This window comes from Gallus gallus, chromosome 14 (genome assembly GCF_016699485.2).
Source record: "Gallus gallus isolate bGalGal1 chromosome 14, bGalGal1.mat.broiler.GRCg7b, whole genome shotgun sequence".
In the NCBI taxonomy this organism is placed as follows: domain Eukaryota; kingdom Metazoa; phylum Chordata; class Aves; order Galliformes; family Phasianidae; genus Gallus; species Gallus gallus.
The window spans coordinates 1,389,906-1,405,983 of NC_052545.1; the positions used below are offsets into that span (position 1 = coordinate 1,389,906).

At 40.4% G+C, this 16,078-nt stretch overlaps 1 protein-coding gene across 5 annotated transcripts in view; it reads left to right on the forward strand.

Annotated features, from left to right (window-relative positions):
• The window catches only part of TRRAP (transformation/transcription domain associated protein), a 78,488-nt gene extending 64,004 nt beyond the window's left edge, over window positions 1-14,484 (forward strand). For all 5 annotated transcript variants that reach the window (XM_040647679.1, XM_040647678.1, XM_040647680.1 and 2 more), the window contains 6 exons: window positions 4,698-4,923; window positions 5,483-5,700; window positions 8,228-8,412; window positions 10,541-10,744; window positions 11,890-12,084; window positions 13,234-14,484. In XM_040647679.1, coding sequence (XP_040503613.1) covers window positions 4,698-4,923; window positions 5,483-5,700; window positions 8,228-8,412; window positions 10,541-10,744; window positions 11,890-12,084; window positions 13,234-13,518 — 1,313 coding nt within the window. In that variant the 3' untranslated portion in view covers window positions 13,519-14,484. The remainder of the gene's footprint in view (window positions 1-4,697; window positions 4,924-5,482; window positions 5,701-8,227; window positions 8,413-10,540; window positions 10,745-11,889; window positions 12,085-13,233) is intronic.
• The last annotated feature ends 1,594 nt before the right edge of the window (window positions 14,485-16,078 follow it).

A 16,078-nucleotide genomic window follows, 5' to 3' on the forward strand; every position in this document is an offset into this window, starting at 1 on the left:
ATATTGTGTAAAATCTTTCAAAACAATTGACTTCTGATGAGTAAGATTGTTCCGGTGTTTTGGATAACTAGATTATGAAAAAAACAATTACAAAAACTCACATCATTGTTAGGTAAATTGAATCAATAACTTTAATCAGCTGTAATAAAAAAGGTACTTGAGAGGAGTAGCTTTATGCTTTATCAGTGGTGTTACGTTTGATGAGCATCCGAAGTTGATTTAAAATTTAAAAGTAGAGTGTGGGGATGCATTTGCTGAGAAGTGTTAAGGGCACGCAGCTGTATGAGACAGAAATTAAGAATTCAGAGTAATCAGTTGTCCTTTAGTGGACAGACAGAATTCCTGTGCAGACCTGAGCTTTCTTATTTTCTTGAATTTGCTTTTCAAATTACCCTGCTGGGATTCTGACTCAGATGATTCTGGCATGAGTTTAAGCTCAGTTTTGGCTTTATAGTGATTTAAAAATCACAGTCTTTCTGCATCAAGCTGATGCCTCTGCAGATGTGAATCTTGTGTTGACTGATTATTCTTTTTAGAATTCTCAGTTACATGAAGTTCCTTTAACATAAAATTGTTTCAGGTCTGCGCTGTTGCAGAGAGTTTACAGAGTTTGACAAGCAGATTTACAGTGGTTTTTTGTTGTTATTTTTCTTCTTTTTTTTTTTTCCCCAAACATTTTACTGCTAACGTTGAGAAAATAGGTGAACGGATGGGAGTCTTTTGAAAGCAACTCAGTTGTAGATATGACCTACATATCTCGTGCACGATACATTGCAGGGTGTCCTTTTTGGAGGCACAACAGTTGCATGACAGCAGATAATGAAAGTCCTGAACCATATGATTAGATTTTTAATGGATGAAAGCTGCTGGGAAGGGAAGTGAAAGCAGAACCATTTTGTGAGTCTTTGACTGAAGCTTACAAGGAAATGAAATGTTATATAAAAGTTTGGACTTGTTTTTGCTTTTTAGTAATGGTTTATATGTCTGCACTGCAGTAAGAGTCTAGTTGCTTTTTCATTGCTTCCTATGATGGTACGCTCAGTCTCAGGGTGCTTCTGAGTTACTTTAGGTCTTTTGTACTTTGCCTTCATGTCTTTCCTTTAAGATATGATGCTGGGGGGTCTGTGGTTTCAGGAGTAGCACAGCTGAAGGCTGAGCACAGCAGCAGGCTCATGTCTGCGAAACCTGAAGGGTTCTTTCAGAACATTTGTAGAAAAATCCTTAAAAATGGTTAATTACTGTTTAGTTACGTTTTTATTTAAAAGAAAGTAATAATAAAATTGTATGGGTGGGATTTCTGGTTTTTATGTGCTGTTTGCATATCTCTATTGTGTGTAAATAGCACGTAAAGTTTTCAGCTGTGCTTTCCAAGCACAACTTTTACACAGAATGATGTGGAACAACATATAGAAAAACAGGCCTGAACATAAAAACAACTGGAAGTGATTGAATGCAAAGCACCTCCACAGTAGGCCTGAGTTGAACAATAAGTACTCTGTTTTTTCAAGACTGTCAAGATTTCACGTTTCATTTTTCAGGTATAATCAAACATGAATGTCTGCAGGATTAATATACTTACTGCTCTTAGTGCTGGGTTTGATTTCATTCTCATCTGTTAAATTGGTTTGTTTGTTTCATAAATGAACCATGGGACAGTGGATGAAACTGAACGGATCGATATGCTTATGCATTTCTACAATTCATTATGTAGAAAATGAAAGTAAGTTTTTGATTAGGTTTGCAATAACAGTGGAAAGTACATAACTAAATGAATGCGACTGATTACTCCACAGAACGTTCCAAAAGCTGTTTTAACATAATGAGAAACCATCTGTAAATCATGCCTGCTGTGTCCATTTGTCACACTGGAAATTCAAGGTTTGTGTTTGTGATCCTCAGTACCGCCTGTGTTTAGATGGTGAACAGATAGTACAGAGCACACCTTCCATTTCACAGGTATCCACACTGAGCAGCTGCCTAGGAGAAAGGTGGTGTCTGTGCTTATTTCTGAATGGGTGTTGGTGGCTGTGTTGCAGACATGTGCAGCTCTGTGTGGTTGTGTCACCTCCTCCAGTGCTGTCAGAGCTGCACATGGACTCTGGTAGGAGCTGTCAGGGCTCTCTCACCATTTCTTGTAGTTGAAAGATTTTTGTTGGCATCCAACCAGACTGCTGGAGTTCTCAGAGGTCATCTTTTTCCATCCCAACATTATGCATTTTAAAACCAAATTTTACCTCGATTATTTCTCTTTCTGGAGCTTCAGATTCATAGCTCTTTGAGCATCTGTTCTTTGTTCCTTTGATCCTTCTCTGCAAACCTTTGGCATCAAAGAGCACCAAAAAAAAAGGCAAAGAGAGAGGAACGCTCCCCTTGAGAGCACTCAGCAGTGAAGGAGGAGAGAAATGGCCTCAGCTGTTCAGCCGAGAGCAGATGAGAGTTGTGAGGTTGGAGCCCTGCTTCTTTCTGCTGCCCTCTCTCCAGTCAAGCTGCGTACGGGTGGAAAACCCCGCAAGGTCCCTGAGGAGGCAGGGCAGTGTTGGTGGGAGTTGTGGCACCTGGCAGAGTTCTCTGCTGTGAATGGAAGCTGCAGTCAGAAGGAAGCTTCTTGAAGTCCTCAGTCACTGCTAAGCGTGGGGCAAAGGGAGGTGGAGCACTTCTGCTATTAGCTGCCAGCTTTTTCAAGTGTTAGCGTTACTCTGGTGTTCCCCCCGGCCTCTTTTCTCCTGAGAAAGCCTAGCACTGCTCAGGCACCTGTTCCATTACTTCTCTTGTAATTTTTAGGTATTAGGACAGTATGCAGAAAATGCAAATGAAGAGACTGGAGTCAGCATCCCATTTGACCTCAGTCTGGTCCTCCTGGCCTTGGTTTTCTGGAGCTGACTTATTCCTCTTCCCTAACTGTCACCGTGTGTTTTCTTGTTTGTTGGTGCTGTCCTAAAGTTCTTAGGAGATTAGAAAGAACCCTTCAGAAAGCACAAAGTAATTTCATAGCTGAACAGTAACAGACAGCTCTTGCCTTTGGACAATGCTCGGATCTTCTTCAGCATCACGTGTACGAGGGATTGAGCTTCTCTGCGGAGTTCAGCTTATATCTCATGCCCATGGAGGCTGTCCTGGCCCTTTGGATGATGCCCCTTGGCTCGTGGGCTTTCTTAAACAGAACCCTGTCATGTCCCTGGCAGAAGAACCTCTCAGGTCTTACAAATGAGCTATTGCTGGTGTTAAAAGCATTAATTACCTGTTGCGTAAGACCAAGGATGACTACTTTGTGCCTGTATAGCAGAAGGGTGTGTGTGTGTGTGTGTATATATAAATTTATCATTATTATTATTTTTAATTCAAGTAAACTAATTAAACTTTCTGTTCTTGTCCCATCTGCTGCTGGGAGACAAAATAACAAGATCCTAGAATGGGTGTTTTAACAAACCGGATCTATTTCTATGCTGAACTAAATGTCTTATTTATTATTCATTTAATCAACATAATGTTATTTAATTGCTATTTTGTTCTTATTAACTTAAAGAAATATATAATACTGATGCATATTTTTACTGCTTTGGTGGTGCACATTCGCACAGACTGGATGCAGTTTGGGATACTTTCTGTGCTGTGTGGAGTCAGGCGGTGGATGGCTGAGTGCTGCTGTTGTGCAGTGATGTGCTCGCAGTGCTCACTAGAGGGTAGCCGTGGGATTCTAATGAGCATCGTGCTGTGCTTTGCAACACATGCACTGCCCGTACCAGGTAGAAAAAGATAAGGGAGGATTACTGAATACTCCTAATTTTTGTCATCCATACGTAAGGAGCTGCATCTTTCACCACAGGCTTTTTTCTTACACAAGTGGAATGGTGTTTGTGCTGCTGGCTGTTGGCTTTGGGCTGTAAGGCTCTCAGGGAAAACTGTTGGTGTCTCCGCATGGTGGCTGTGTGGGAAGGGGTGCTGGGCTGAATGTTCTCGGGGATTTTGTGCCACAGAGTGGTTTATCTTCTTACAGGCTGTCTTTAGTCTGTCAGTATTGTGATACCAAAGTGCTGAGCAACAGTTTCATTTGTTAACGTGGTATGTTCTCTGGAGAATTCCAGCTTGTTTATTTATTCACTTTATTTGCTCGCTGTGTTCTGAAACTAGCAAAGTGGTGTTTGGAAGCTGAACTCTGTAGGCCCAGGAGGTGGTGTGTACTGCAAGGATTTCAGTCAGAGACGTACCTGCATGGCTGCTGGCCCCGTGTGCTGCCATGACTCAGTGGGCTGCAGGAGGCAGTGCTGCACTGGCAGGCTGTTACGTTGGGCTGAGCTCCTTGAATGATGTCCTTTTGCTTAGGCCATCATATCTGTTCTGACTGCGGTGGCACACGGTTGGTATCCAAGCGAGGAAAGGCGGACTGGATTTTCTTGCAGCTCACAATAGGAGGATAACACTAACAGCAGTTTTACTTCTTGTCCTGAAGTTGCTCACAGATTCTACGTTGTATCCTCAGTTCAGGTTCTTCCATCCTTTCTAAAAGTAGAAGGGCTCCACTAACTTCAAATAAATAAATCACTGTTAATGAAACAGGCAGAAATCTGAAGTGCTAGACTCTAAATTAAGCTGAATGTGGCTGAAAGAATCTCATCTAAAGCACAAACTTCCAAATGTGGATGTTAAATATGCTATTTGGAATTCAAAATGCTAAGGATGTATGTGTATTTTTTCTTTAGACTTCGACTTCAGTGTACCGGGGTCAATGAAACTTCATAATCTTATCTCCAAACTGAAGAAGTGGATCAAAATTCTGGAGGCAAAAACTAAACAGCTTCCCAAGTTTTTCCTCATAGAGGAGAAGTGCCGCTTTCTAAGCAATTTCTCAGCTCAAACTGCTGAAGTAGAGATACCTGGAGAGTTCCTTATGCCGAAGCCAACACATTACTACATCAAGATAGCCAGGTAAACTCTAGTGGGGAAGGGGTAGTTGTAATTCTGCAAATGGAGAAGAAAGTGGAGATGTTCTCCCATCCATGCTGCAGAAAGTAGCTGCTGTGTGTATTTTGCGTATTGAAATAATGTATACAGAGTCATGCTTTGTTGTAACAGCCCACCTTTCTCCCTTATCCTCCTTTGGTGATGTCACACTGCCTCCCTGCACAGCTCGAGTGCTGTATGAGGATTATGTTGGGTTTGTTTAATGTTGGTGTTATTTGAGAGTGTTTCTACTGTTGTGGTCCACAGAGGAACAACTCTTCACAGCAGAGATCAGGATCTCATCTAATGATTAATTTTGCTTAAGAACTGTTCTCGTAATAGAAAGAAACAAAAACGCCTGAAATTTTTGACTATCAAATAGAAACTTTGTGTTAACTGGATAATAAAACTGTAAGCAATTGTTCATAATATAGCTTCACAGTTGCACTGTATTATTCCTTTGTTTGTTTTCTGTTTTTGAAATCGTTATTTGATATCAGAGGAGATGGGCTCAAGGGCTTTAATCTCTCTTTCCTCCTGGTAGGTTTATGCCCCGAGTGGAGATAGTTCAGAAACACAACACTGCAGCCAGGAGGCTCTATATCCGCGGGCACAATGGAAAGATCTACCCCTATCTGGTAATGAACGATGCTTGCCTGACAGAGTCTCGCAGAGAAGAGCGTGTCTTACAACTGCTTCGCCTTTTGAACCCCTGCTTAGAGAAGAGGAAGGAAACCACAAAAAGACATCTGTTTTTTACAGGTACTGGAAAGAGGGATTTTATCCTTTTTTTTCGTAATATACACTCAGATACTGTTACTGCTAATCATCCATATGAAGTTTTTGGATATTTAGAAGACTCATCTAAGTGGTGTTTTCTGGCATTGTAACACCTTGGTGAAGGTGTAAAGTTGATGTATGTGATGTAGGATGCTCTCAGAAGACATAATGCACATCGTTCATGGAATAAAGCTCACTAGTGAGTAACAAGCATGTGAGGCAGAGGCATTCCCACTGTTTCTTCTGTGGGAATGTACACATGTATTTCAGAACAAGAATTCAGAGACAGCTTGGGTAGGACGGAACAAAACTTTTTCTCCCCAGTTTATGTTATATGAATATTGAACTACTTCTCCCTCTTCCATTTAACACTGAATAATATTTTTTTAATTCAGAGCTGTGAATTCAGTGCAGAGTTTCTGAGTTCTGCCATTGAGAATTTTCGAAGCAACTTTATGTATTCATGATGATGTTTACTCTGAGGGGAGGATCCTAAAACATGCTGACTGATTAGTTGTTGCCAAATGAAATCAATTCATAATCTGGATATTGGATGCAGGCGTTGTGCTGAGTGTGCTTCCATCCTGTTTGAGGTTCCTTGTTCTGGAGAGCATGCTTTGCCAACAGCACCAGCTGGTAGTGCCTGCACATAGCCAAATTTACAACCTAACCTTAGGGAGGGCTTAATGAGGGGAGCTGAGGAGGGTTCCAGAATGATCTCTGTGTTAAAATAGCCAAAATAGTAACCTAATAAAAGTTCTCATATTTAAGCATTTCAAAACAGAAACAACGGATAAATGATGAGCGCAGCCTTAATTCTTTCTCTTTCTGTGTGCACATTGCCTTTCTCATGTGTTGATTATAAATAATTTATTGATGAAGTGAGAAGTACTCAGCAACATATTTGATCTGCTTGTGATTCAAGTGTAATGGGAATGCCTTCAAAGGGTTAAACACTCACGTTTTCCAGAAATTCAGGAATTCCAGCTTGTAGCTATGTAAAAACTTCATAAAAATATAAAATACTTCTCCGAATGTCATGGGATCACTTACTAACTTCATATAAATGAGTTCTGTACATTAGTCAATTCAAATAATCCTTAACTGGTGAGCAGAAAATATATTATGGATAGTGGGAACTTGAACTGAAGACACCAAGGCGTGCTGCTGCTTTGCTCTTGGCTTTTTACAGAATCCTTAGATCTAATTTTAACAGTCTGGCTTTATCAGTCTTTCCTTCTGTGCACACTGTATCTCTTAATGCTAACTTGCTCTCACAAGCAGTGGCGAATTACAGAGCTGGAAGTGCATAATTGTGATCTAGCTTTAATGAGTCTAAAATGTGCAAGTCAAAGGCTTTGTTGTAACAAGGGGTGGATGTAGTATCTATGTATGTGAAGACACTTTTACATCACTCCAAGGCCAAGATGTGAGAAATACAATAGATATGGCCTTGTTAGGTATGACTGAAAGGAAAAAGAAAAAAGCCACTGACACATCCTCTATATACCACAATTAGGAAAGTAACATTTTTCCTTCAAACTGCTGTTTTTAAACTGCAGTCCTTTTGGAAATAATTCCGTACGTTGTGGTTTGATACAATTTAAAAGAACCTGAAGAACATTCCTCTCCCTGCTGCCAGAGGGTAATGGAAGCAGGCCAGAAGAAAGAGCTCATTAACACTCTTTCTGTGGAATGCATTTGTTTCTTTACAATTGAAGAAATTGCATCAAACAGTTTAAAGGCATTTGAACAGCACTTTTTCCTGTATTCCTGAGGTTGGTTATTACAGCTTCTGAGGGAAACAATGGCAGAACGTTCTGCTGGCAGCCGGCGGCCACTCTGCAACAGTCCCACGGGTGTCACCAGCTGGTGCTGGAGAGGCCTCCTCTCTCTGGACATGGCGCACGTGTGATACATCTGTGAGGCACCATTTGTGTGCAGATAGGGTATTTGCAGGTTTATTGCTCCTGAAGTAAAAGCTCTTTTTAGTTTAAGTTTTCATGTTATTGAACAATTTACTTCATTTTCCCCTTGTTACTTTCAAGCACTGTCACTTTAAGCTTCTGTTCCTCAGCTACGTGTAGATTTTATCCCCGTTTTTATGAATTGCTTTAAACACCATACCGAGTTCAGTACTTCTCTCCTTCAGAGTAATGTGTTTTGAAATGATGCCAGTGTCATGTAGTCACATCGGAGCAAAACATTGCCCTCCTTCCTGCAGGTGAAGTAGGAAGGGTGGAGTGCTCATTCTGTTGGGTTTTTCCTCCTAAAATAATGAAGATGTTTTTGCTTAGTTAAGTTTAAAACAAAACAAAACTGTCTTGCTTTCTTTTTAACTGAGCTCATGAATTAGTAATGGGCACAGTCATAGCAGTTTCTCTTGATAGCCTTCAGCTCATTACCACAGTAGTGTTTGAAGGGCTGCTGGCTGCACGTTGCTGCTCTTCTCTGAGTCCTTGGGCTGGGAACTGACTGCTGTGTTTTGTTGCCCCCTGGCTGCCCGCAGTGCCGCGCGTCGTGGCCGTTTCTCCGCAGATGCGTCTGGTCGAAGACAACCCCTCATCTCTGTCTCTGGTGGAGATCTATAAGCAGCGCTGCGCCAAGAAGGGCATTGAGCACGACAACCCCATTTCTCGATACTATGACAGGCTGGCAACGGTGCAAGCGCGGGGGACGCAAGCTAGTCACCAGGTATTAGAACATAGAATGAGTTTTAATGAGGGTCATTTCCTGGGGACTTGGCCACAGTGTGTTCAGCTCCATCCCATTAGACAGGGGATGGAGGTGTTTCACTGAGGAGGTGGTTTGCATTTGTTGTTTTTACTATAAGTGTTCTTGGGAGTTCTTATACCTCACTGGCATTCTGGAGTATCTCTGAAAGCCTCCAAGAAGCTGTATTTGTTGTGCTGCAGGTTGTGTTGGGGACCTGCAGCTGGAAGCAGATGAAGGATTCATTACTTTTAGGCCCTTTTGTATAATGCTTTGCAAATAATGAATTGATAACATGGGAAAAACATTCCTCTTTCACGTTCCTAATTTGTGTAAGCAGAGCATGCCATGTGGTGCCATTTCCTCATCTTCTGATGTTCATCCTGAAACTGACAGTGGATTCATCCCACCCAAGTCAACTAGGAACAGAGACTAACCTACACCCTAATAAAGGGCAGTACTTGGAAAACAGCAACTTCTTCCTCTCTAACCTCCATCAAACATCTAATTCTGATAAATATGGTTACTTTACAGCTGTTAATCTCAGGGTTAATGCATATTCTTATATCAAATTCTAGTCCCACATCAAAAACAGCTGTTAGAAAATACACGGTATGTCACAGACATCATTTGGAGAATCTTTTCTGTTAGAAAATAAAACAAAGTGTTACGTAACATCTGCTTCTATTTTGGGGATTTTTTTCTTCAGGTCATGAAACTCTTTAACAGCCGTGGAACTGAAGTCACTTGGACTGTCACTCTTTCTGGTGCAATAAAACATATCCTAACTTTATTTCTTTTTCCGTTTAATTAGGCTAGGCTATGCTACAGTAATGAAATATTTTAGTAAACTGTGTATGTTTACATCAAGGGAAAAATTATTGCTTATTGTTCATTAGAAATATGAATACATCCATCAGTTTTTCTCTCCTTACATTTTTGAGGTACTTTTGCTGTAATAATACATAAAACTAATTACTTTACCCAGTGAGATTCCTTTCCTCCTGTAATAAAATCCTTTACCTTTTCCAGTAAACTATACAGTGTACAAAGAAACCACCCAGGTTTGGGGTTGCAGTCTTTGTAGATCCCAAGTGTAACTTCACATCTTGTCATTATGCTTTATGTTTATCAAATGCCTTCAAAAAAAATCTGCCTAATTGCTGCTGTATCTATGTGCATACTTTTCCTTCTGCCAGCTGTCTCCTCGTGCTGCCTATGGACTACCATCATCTGATAATGAGAACAAACCGAGGCTATTAGTAATCTTTTCAGTTGTTGCTGCAGACCAGTTATGGAAAGAATCCATGTCACTGTTCTTGGCCAGCGTTTTGCTCAGTAACGTGTTAGTCTGAGCAGCAACCTTTCTGACTTTATTTTATGTGGGGATTCTATCCCAGCCCCTTTGAAATTCAGAGAAATTAGGTAGGCTCCAGAGCGTTTGTCACTTAATGGCTGAGTGATGTTTACATCCTTCACTGCGGAAGGGGATCTTTCACTGAGAAGATGTTACCTGGAAAATGTGGATTTTCCTTTCAGGGCTGCTCACCTTCAGTGGTGTTCAGCATCCTGGTGCCTGAGGTTGGAAATAAGTATTACTATTAGCACATACAAATATTCAGATTTAGGCAGAGGGTTTTATTTTATTGCTGACAAATGCATATCTACCTTGCACTGAAGCTAAAAAATGAAAAAGAGTGGAGTGTGTTCCATTAGTTTGCCTTAAGGAAGTGCTGCATTGTGACTGAATGTCTCTTTAGTTTACTTCTGATTTTCTTGAAAGGTTTGAAGATACTTCAATCAGTGCATAACTTTTCTCATGTCAGACTGACTGTAGATCTACAGTTTATTTGGTTTCATTAAAATTTGAGTCTTGTAAGACAGAGGTTCTTTGGCAGCTGTGCAGGGGATGGGCTTACAAAGTCACGTGTATTTTGATAAGGAAATCAGGAAATGTTGTTGAGTTAAAAGTGTCGAAGTTTGGGATGTTTTCCTACAATGGGGTACAGCCGCTCAGTGAAGTTTGGTAGTTGCTTTTGGCATAATTGTCTGTTGCTACAAATTGCTAAAATGCTAAAAATAATCTCTTCCAAATATTTTTCATATATAGGTTCTCAGAGATATACTTAAAGAAGTGCAGAGTAACATGGTGCCACGCAGCATGCTTAAGGAGTGGGCTTTACATACATTCCCCAATGCCACGGATTACTGGACGTTTCGAAAGATGTTCACTATTCAGTTAGCCCTGATTGGCTTTGCAGAATTCATCTTTCATTTAAACAGACTCAACCCTGAAATGCTGCAGATAGCTCAGGTATGCTTTATTTTGTCCTAACTGCATGCTGGTTTTTTTTGATCAAATGGAAATTTGGGAGCTTGAATTGAGTCAAAATGGGAATTTGAGATATCTAATTAACAGCGTATTTCAGTAGGTTTTCATTTGATATGTGATTGCACATCATGTAGGTAGTGATTTATACTGCAGACCCAGATGCCATCAACTCTACCTACCTTCTGTGGTTAGCATTTAGAACATAGTCTGTAAAGTTGGTCGCAGATATTGGAATTGTTAATGTAGGTGACTGGTAAGTCTCTCTTTAGTCTTTCTTTATACATATTGCTTTGGATAGATGTGTGCCAAACAAAAAAACACCACCACAACAAAATAAAACTTTAGAGGTTAATTTTTTAAAAGGAGAATACCCTTTTTCAAATAATGCCCCCTTTTTTGCATTGACATCATGTCAAGCTACAACTCCTATTAATACTAAGTTCTCTGTTTTAACCCAATATTTAAAATGAGGCTTGCCACCTTTGTAGAGTAAAGGTGGTATATATTAAAGCCTTAATGCCATTTTGATGCATGGAGCGCTATGCTGTGTATGGCACTGTAGATTTTTAATGCCCACTGTGCAGCTGTGCCGTTCAGGTTCTTACCTGGAGTGAGCAGCACATAGAGAATCATAGAATCACTCAGGTTGGAAAAGGCCTTAAAGATCATCGAGTCCAACCACAACCTGACCATACTACCCTACCTCTAACAGCCCTCCGCTCAATCATGTCCCTGAGGACCACATCCAAATGGTTTTTAAACACATTCAGGGATGGTGACTCAACCACCTCCCTGGGCAGCCCATCCCAGCGCTTGACAACTCTTTCAGTGAAGAAGTTTTTCCTGATATCCAACCGAAACTTACCCTGGCGCAGTTTAAGGCCATTTTCCCTCGTCCTGTCACCCACCACCAGAGAGCTCTTACCCAGAGCTGAGATGCCTGGAGAGTGAAGGTCCATCTTTCAGCCCAGCTCCTTTCAGACCCCTGCTACAGGAGTATTGCTTCCTGAGGTTTAATACCGCAATCTGTGTTCATTACAGCTTTTTGGACACTCGCTTTGATAAAAATTACTTCAATCTGAGCTTTTGTACTCAAAAACTTCTGTGCATTTTGGTTTTCCATGCAGGATACTGGCAAGCTAAACGTAGCGTATTTCCGCTTTGACATCAACGATGCTACAGGAGATCTGGACGCCAATCGCCCGGTGCCATTCCGGCTCACACCAAACATCTCGGAATTCCTCACCACCATTGGGGTGTCCGGCCCGCTGACCGCCTCCATGATTGCAGTGGCTCGCTGCTTTGCACAGCCAAACTTCAAGGTTTGTGCACCTGTCCAAAAGTCGTTTACTTAATTTGCATTTATCATTTAGTAAACAGTGAGCTAAACAGCATTTTCTTGCTTGGGATAGAAACCCGGGCACCTCATATTTATATCTTGAAGTCTTACCCCAAGGTCATCACAAAAGCAGCTGAAGTCTTCGCCTTTCATGAAAGAATAGGAGGAAGATAGGTGTAATTGTACCCCGAATTTCTTTTTTGTTCTGTTGAAACATGTTAATTCAGGCTGATTGTTTCAGTGCTGTAGCCTCATAAATCCCTACCCGTTCTGGCAGTGGTAAGTAGTGAAATGACAAATGCAACATCATTTAGAATCTTCATAATATCCTGTGAATAGAAATGTGTTTGGCCTTTGTTAGCAGAGCAGAATGCTCAAGATACATTGTTCCTTTGATGGATTCTAGCTCTTAGCAGGGTGTAGTTTTCTAAAGAAATTGTCTAACTTCCTTTTAAATTCTAATGCGTTCCAAAAATGAGGCATCTTGCACTTAGGCAGCAATTTGCACCAGAACGGCATTGCACAGAACGTACTGTAGCTACAGTGTGAGCTGTTACTTTCTGGAAGACGGAAAATATCCTAAAATGATTTTTTTTTCTTTGTAATACAGAAAGTTTAGTTGTTTTTTTTTAAAATAATTCATCACTTTACCTTACGAAGCCATGTCTGTACATGCAAATGAGTTTGCAGACTTGGTCTGTAATTTGTGCCTCCGGATGATGTAAACCCAATTAGACTTCTCATATTGAATTAACAAGATGAGAGCACAGGTGCCCATTTATCCTTTTGGAATGATGGGTGCCCAGCTCATTTCAGGTGTGTGGCTATAATTGTGTTAGCTTGCCTGAATTCTGGACGTAAGAGGAATTCCTTTAACGTTTGATTCATCTTTTTTTTTTCTTTTACAGAAACCTATAAAATTTATTTAATATATGTACGTATATATTGGCCTAGTGTCTAGATATGCTAAAAGATGCTTATTTATTATATGCAAACAGAAGGCTTATCTCAGACCGGACGCCTGAAAATTTTAGAAGCTTGAGTAGACTAAGATTAGGTTAAAATCTGTCATGTAGTGATGTAGTGCTTGTTGAGGGTAAACGTAATAGTCTGATTTTTCTCCCTCATGTAGGTTGATGGTATCCTAAAAACTGTGCTGCGGGATGAAATAATTGCGTGGCACAAAAAAACACAGGAGGATACTTCCTCTCCGCTCTCAGCAGCCGGACAGCCTGAAAACATGGACAGCCAGCAGCTGGTTTCGCTCGTTCAGAAAGCCGTCACTGCTATCATGACTCGACTTCATAATCTTGCTCAGTTTGAAGGAGGAGAAAGCAAAGTGAACACGCTGGTAGCAGCTGCAAATAGCTTGGATAATCTCTGCCGGATGGATCCTGCCTGGCACCCCTGGCTGTAACTTGAAATTTGCAATAGCTTTTTTTGCTGCTGTCGGTGGTGTGAGCCATACATTGTGCTAAGAAAATGTGAAGAAGAAATCAGAGCTTGGCTTACCCGTCACACTGCATTTTGTCAGTCCGCGTTCGATTGTGTTTACAGGGATAGGACAGTTGTACTGTTTTTAATTTCGTGAGAGTGTGTTTCCTCCTGTAAAAAAAAAAAAAAGGAAAAGGTTGTTGAATTTGCAATGATGACTTTTGCAAATAGCTTAAAATTAGGGAAGGTAACTTAAAAATATACAGAAAAATCTTATTTTATGATGGGGACTGTAAAACTAGGACTGTTAGATTTAGGGTTTGCCATTCCTAATAATCTACGGCATATAAAGTTTTTATACAATAATAATTATTAAAACAGACAGAATTCCCAGTTGCTGGATTTTACTTTGTGAAGTTTTACTTAATCACTGTTCCTTCACGATACCAAATGGAAGGCTCGAATAAATACTCTTCCTTTAGTTTGCTTCAGAAATTCACATGAGCAAATCTGGCTTGTACAGAGAGTTTTGTACCAAATGTATAGAGGCATCTTTTTGTTAGGCACTGAGAAAAGGATGGTGAAACTGTGCGAGGTTTGCTTGGAGCACAAGCTGTGTACAGAAGAAGTGTAATCCATTTAGGGCATTTGGCTTAGTTGTGGACAGTGTTGGGGGGAAAGCTTATAAAAAGGATGGGAAGAGTCATCTATTGATACCTGTATTTGACTGCAATAGATAAAGAAGATAAATCTTATAAAGCTATCTCTTTTTTAATGTTTAGAATTACAATAGCTTCTTTAGAATGAATCTGTTTCTTTGTAATTTAAAAGAGAGGAGTTTAATGTTTCACTCGAGTCTTTCTGTTGTGTTAGCATTTTTATAACACCTCAGTGCTGAGAATGTTAAATTTGTACAGAGTGATTTTTTCAAAATAAATATTTTAAAGAACTCTCTCTGACATTCATTGGGCAGTTTGAATACAGCGCTGTGGCAGAAGTTGAAAAGACCCAACAGCAAGTGTGATCTTTAAACTGAAACAGCCTGAGACTTACCAGGTGAGAGCTGTGTTAATGAGACGTTGTGATGTGATGAGCAGTTTGTTTTTGGAAGAGCTGCACATAGGAAATAGGTGTAAGACAAGCATTTCTTCAGTGTACAGGCTTTCTTGCTAAGCCAGCCAGTGTGGTAACAGTCTGTTTATTAATCATCTGTCTTTAAACAGAACAGCCTATGTCATGCCTGTGAGAACTACGGCTTTTAAGTGATTGCTCAGAGGTCAGGATTACAGACGGAGACGAACTCTATTAGGGGTTTTCTGCAACTCCCATAGAAACATGGTTTTGAACCATAATAAAGGACGGATCTTTCTCTTTTTATATAATTTTTTTTTTTTTTAAATAAGATGTCAAAAGATTCTTCAGAGATTTTTCAGCAACATGAGTTGCATAATTGAAGTTAATCACCACTGTTCATCAGCTTGCTGTCTCTGAGGGAAGGGGAATTTCTACAAGGCAGTCTGATGACTTCTGGCTGGGAGAGCTCACAGTGATCATCATCTAACTTGGTGGCTACCTGCAGATCGAGGCCCACAGTAGGTAAGACAGAAATCAAGTCATTATTTGGGGGGAATACAAGCAACATATGCATTCCATAGGTCTCTTACAGAGATGCAAAATAACCTGTTCCTTTTATCTTTGCAGCCATGAGCAGAACCGATCAAGTGATATGGACTTGTGTCAGCGATGTGCAGGAGGTGCACGTCTCTATCTGCTACTCACCTTACACAAAGGTTCTGCTAACACCAAAGCAGCACTGAACCTGGCATGGAGAAGTGAAGGTGATGGACAGGAGGTGTCTGTGTGTGTGTGTGTGTGTACGTATGTGCGTTTATTTACACACACGTGTACGGAGTTGACAGCCATGAACTCAAAACTATTAATTTAATATCTTTAAACCTATCTGCAGGGTAAGCATTAAATAGGTTGGAAGGCTGCACTTCGTCATGTCAGAGCTCTGATAAAACGCAGTCTTCGTTCAGGTGGGATGTTCTGGAGTGCTGTTCTGGGCACAAAGCCTCTGGTGGTTCGTACAGAATGTTTTGCTGAGTGTTACTTATGCATAAACGCTAAGGTATGTGTCAATTAAACATAATATATAGGATCATGCCTAATTTTCATAGGTTAATTTATGCATTTGCACCTGTTCTTTACTTCTTGACTAATAATGAGTACATCAAGCGTTAGAAGTGAGGATACGTTGTGCTGCAGCATAGATACACTTCTTTTCCTTTGGAATACAGTTATAACATGGAGGGAAAAATACAGTTAAAATATAGCAGGACAAATGAAATGCAGTTTTGAAAAAGGAAATTCGGGTATTATTAACTTGTAAACCAAAAAAAAACTATTACTGTTAGCTCTGATAAGTGAATGTGTGATAAAGAGCTTATGGAAAAAAGTCATATTTTTAGGGAAAAGGCCTGGGAAATATATGAACATTCCGTTTTCTTCATAAAATACGGCACAGCTCGATAGTAAGTGAT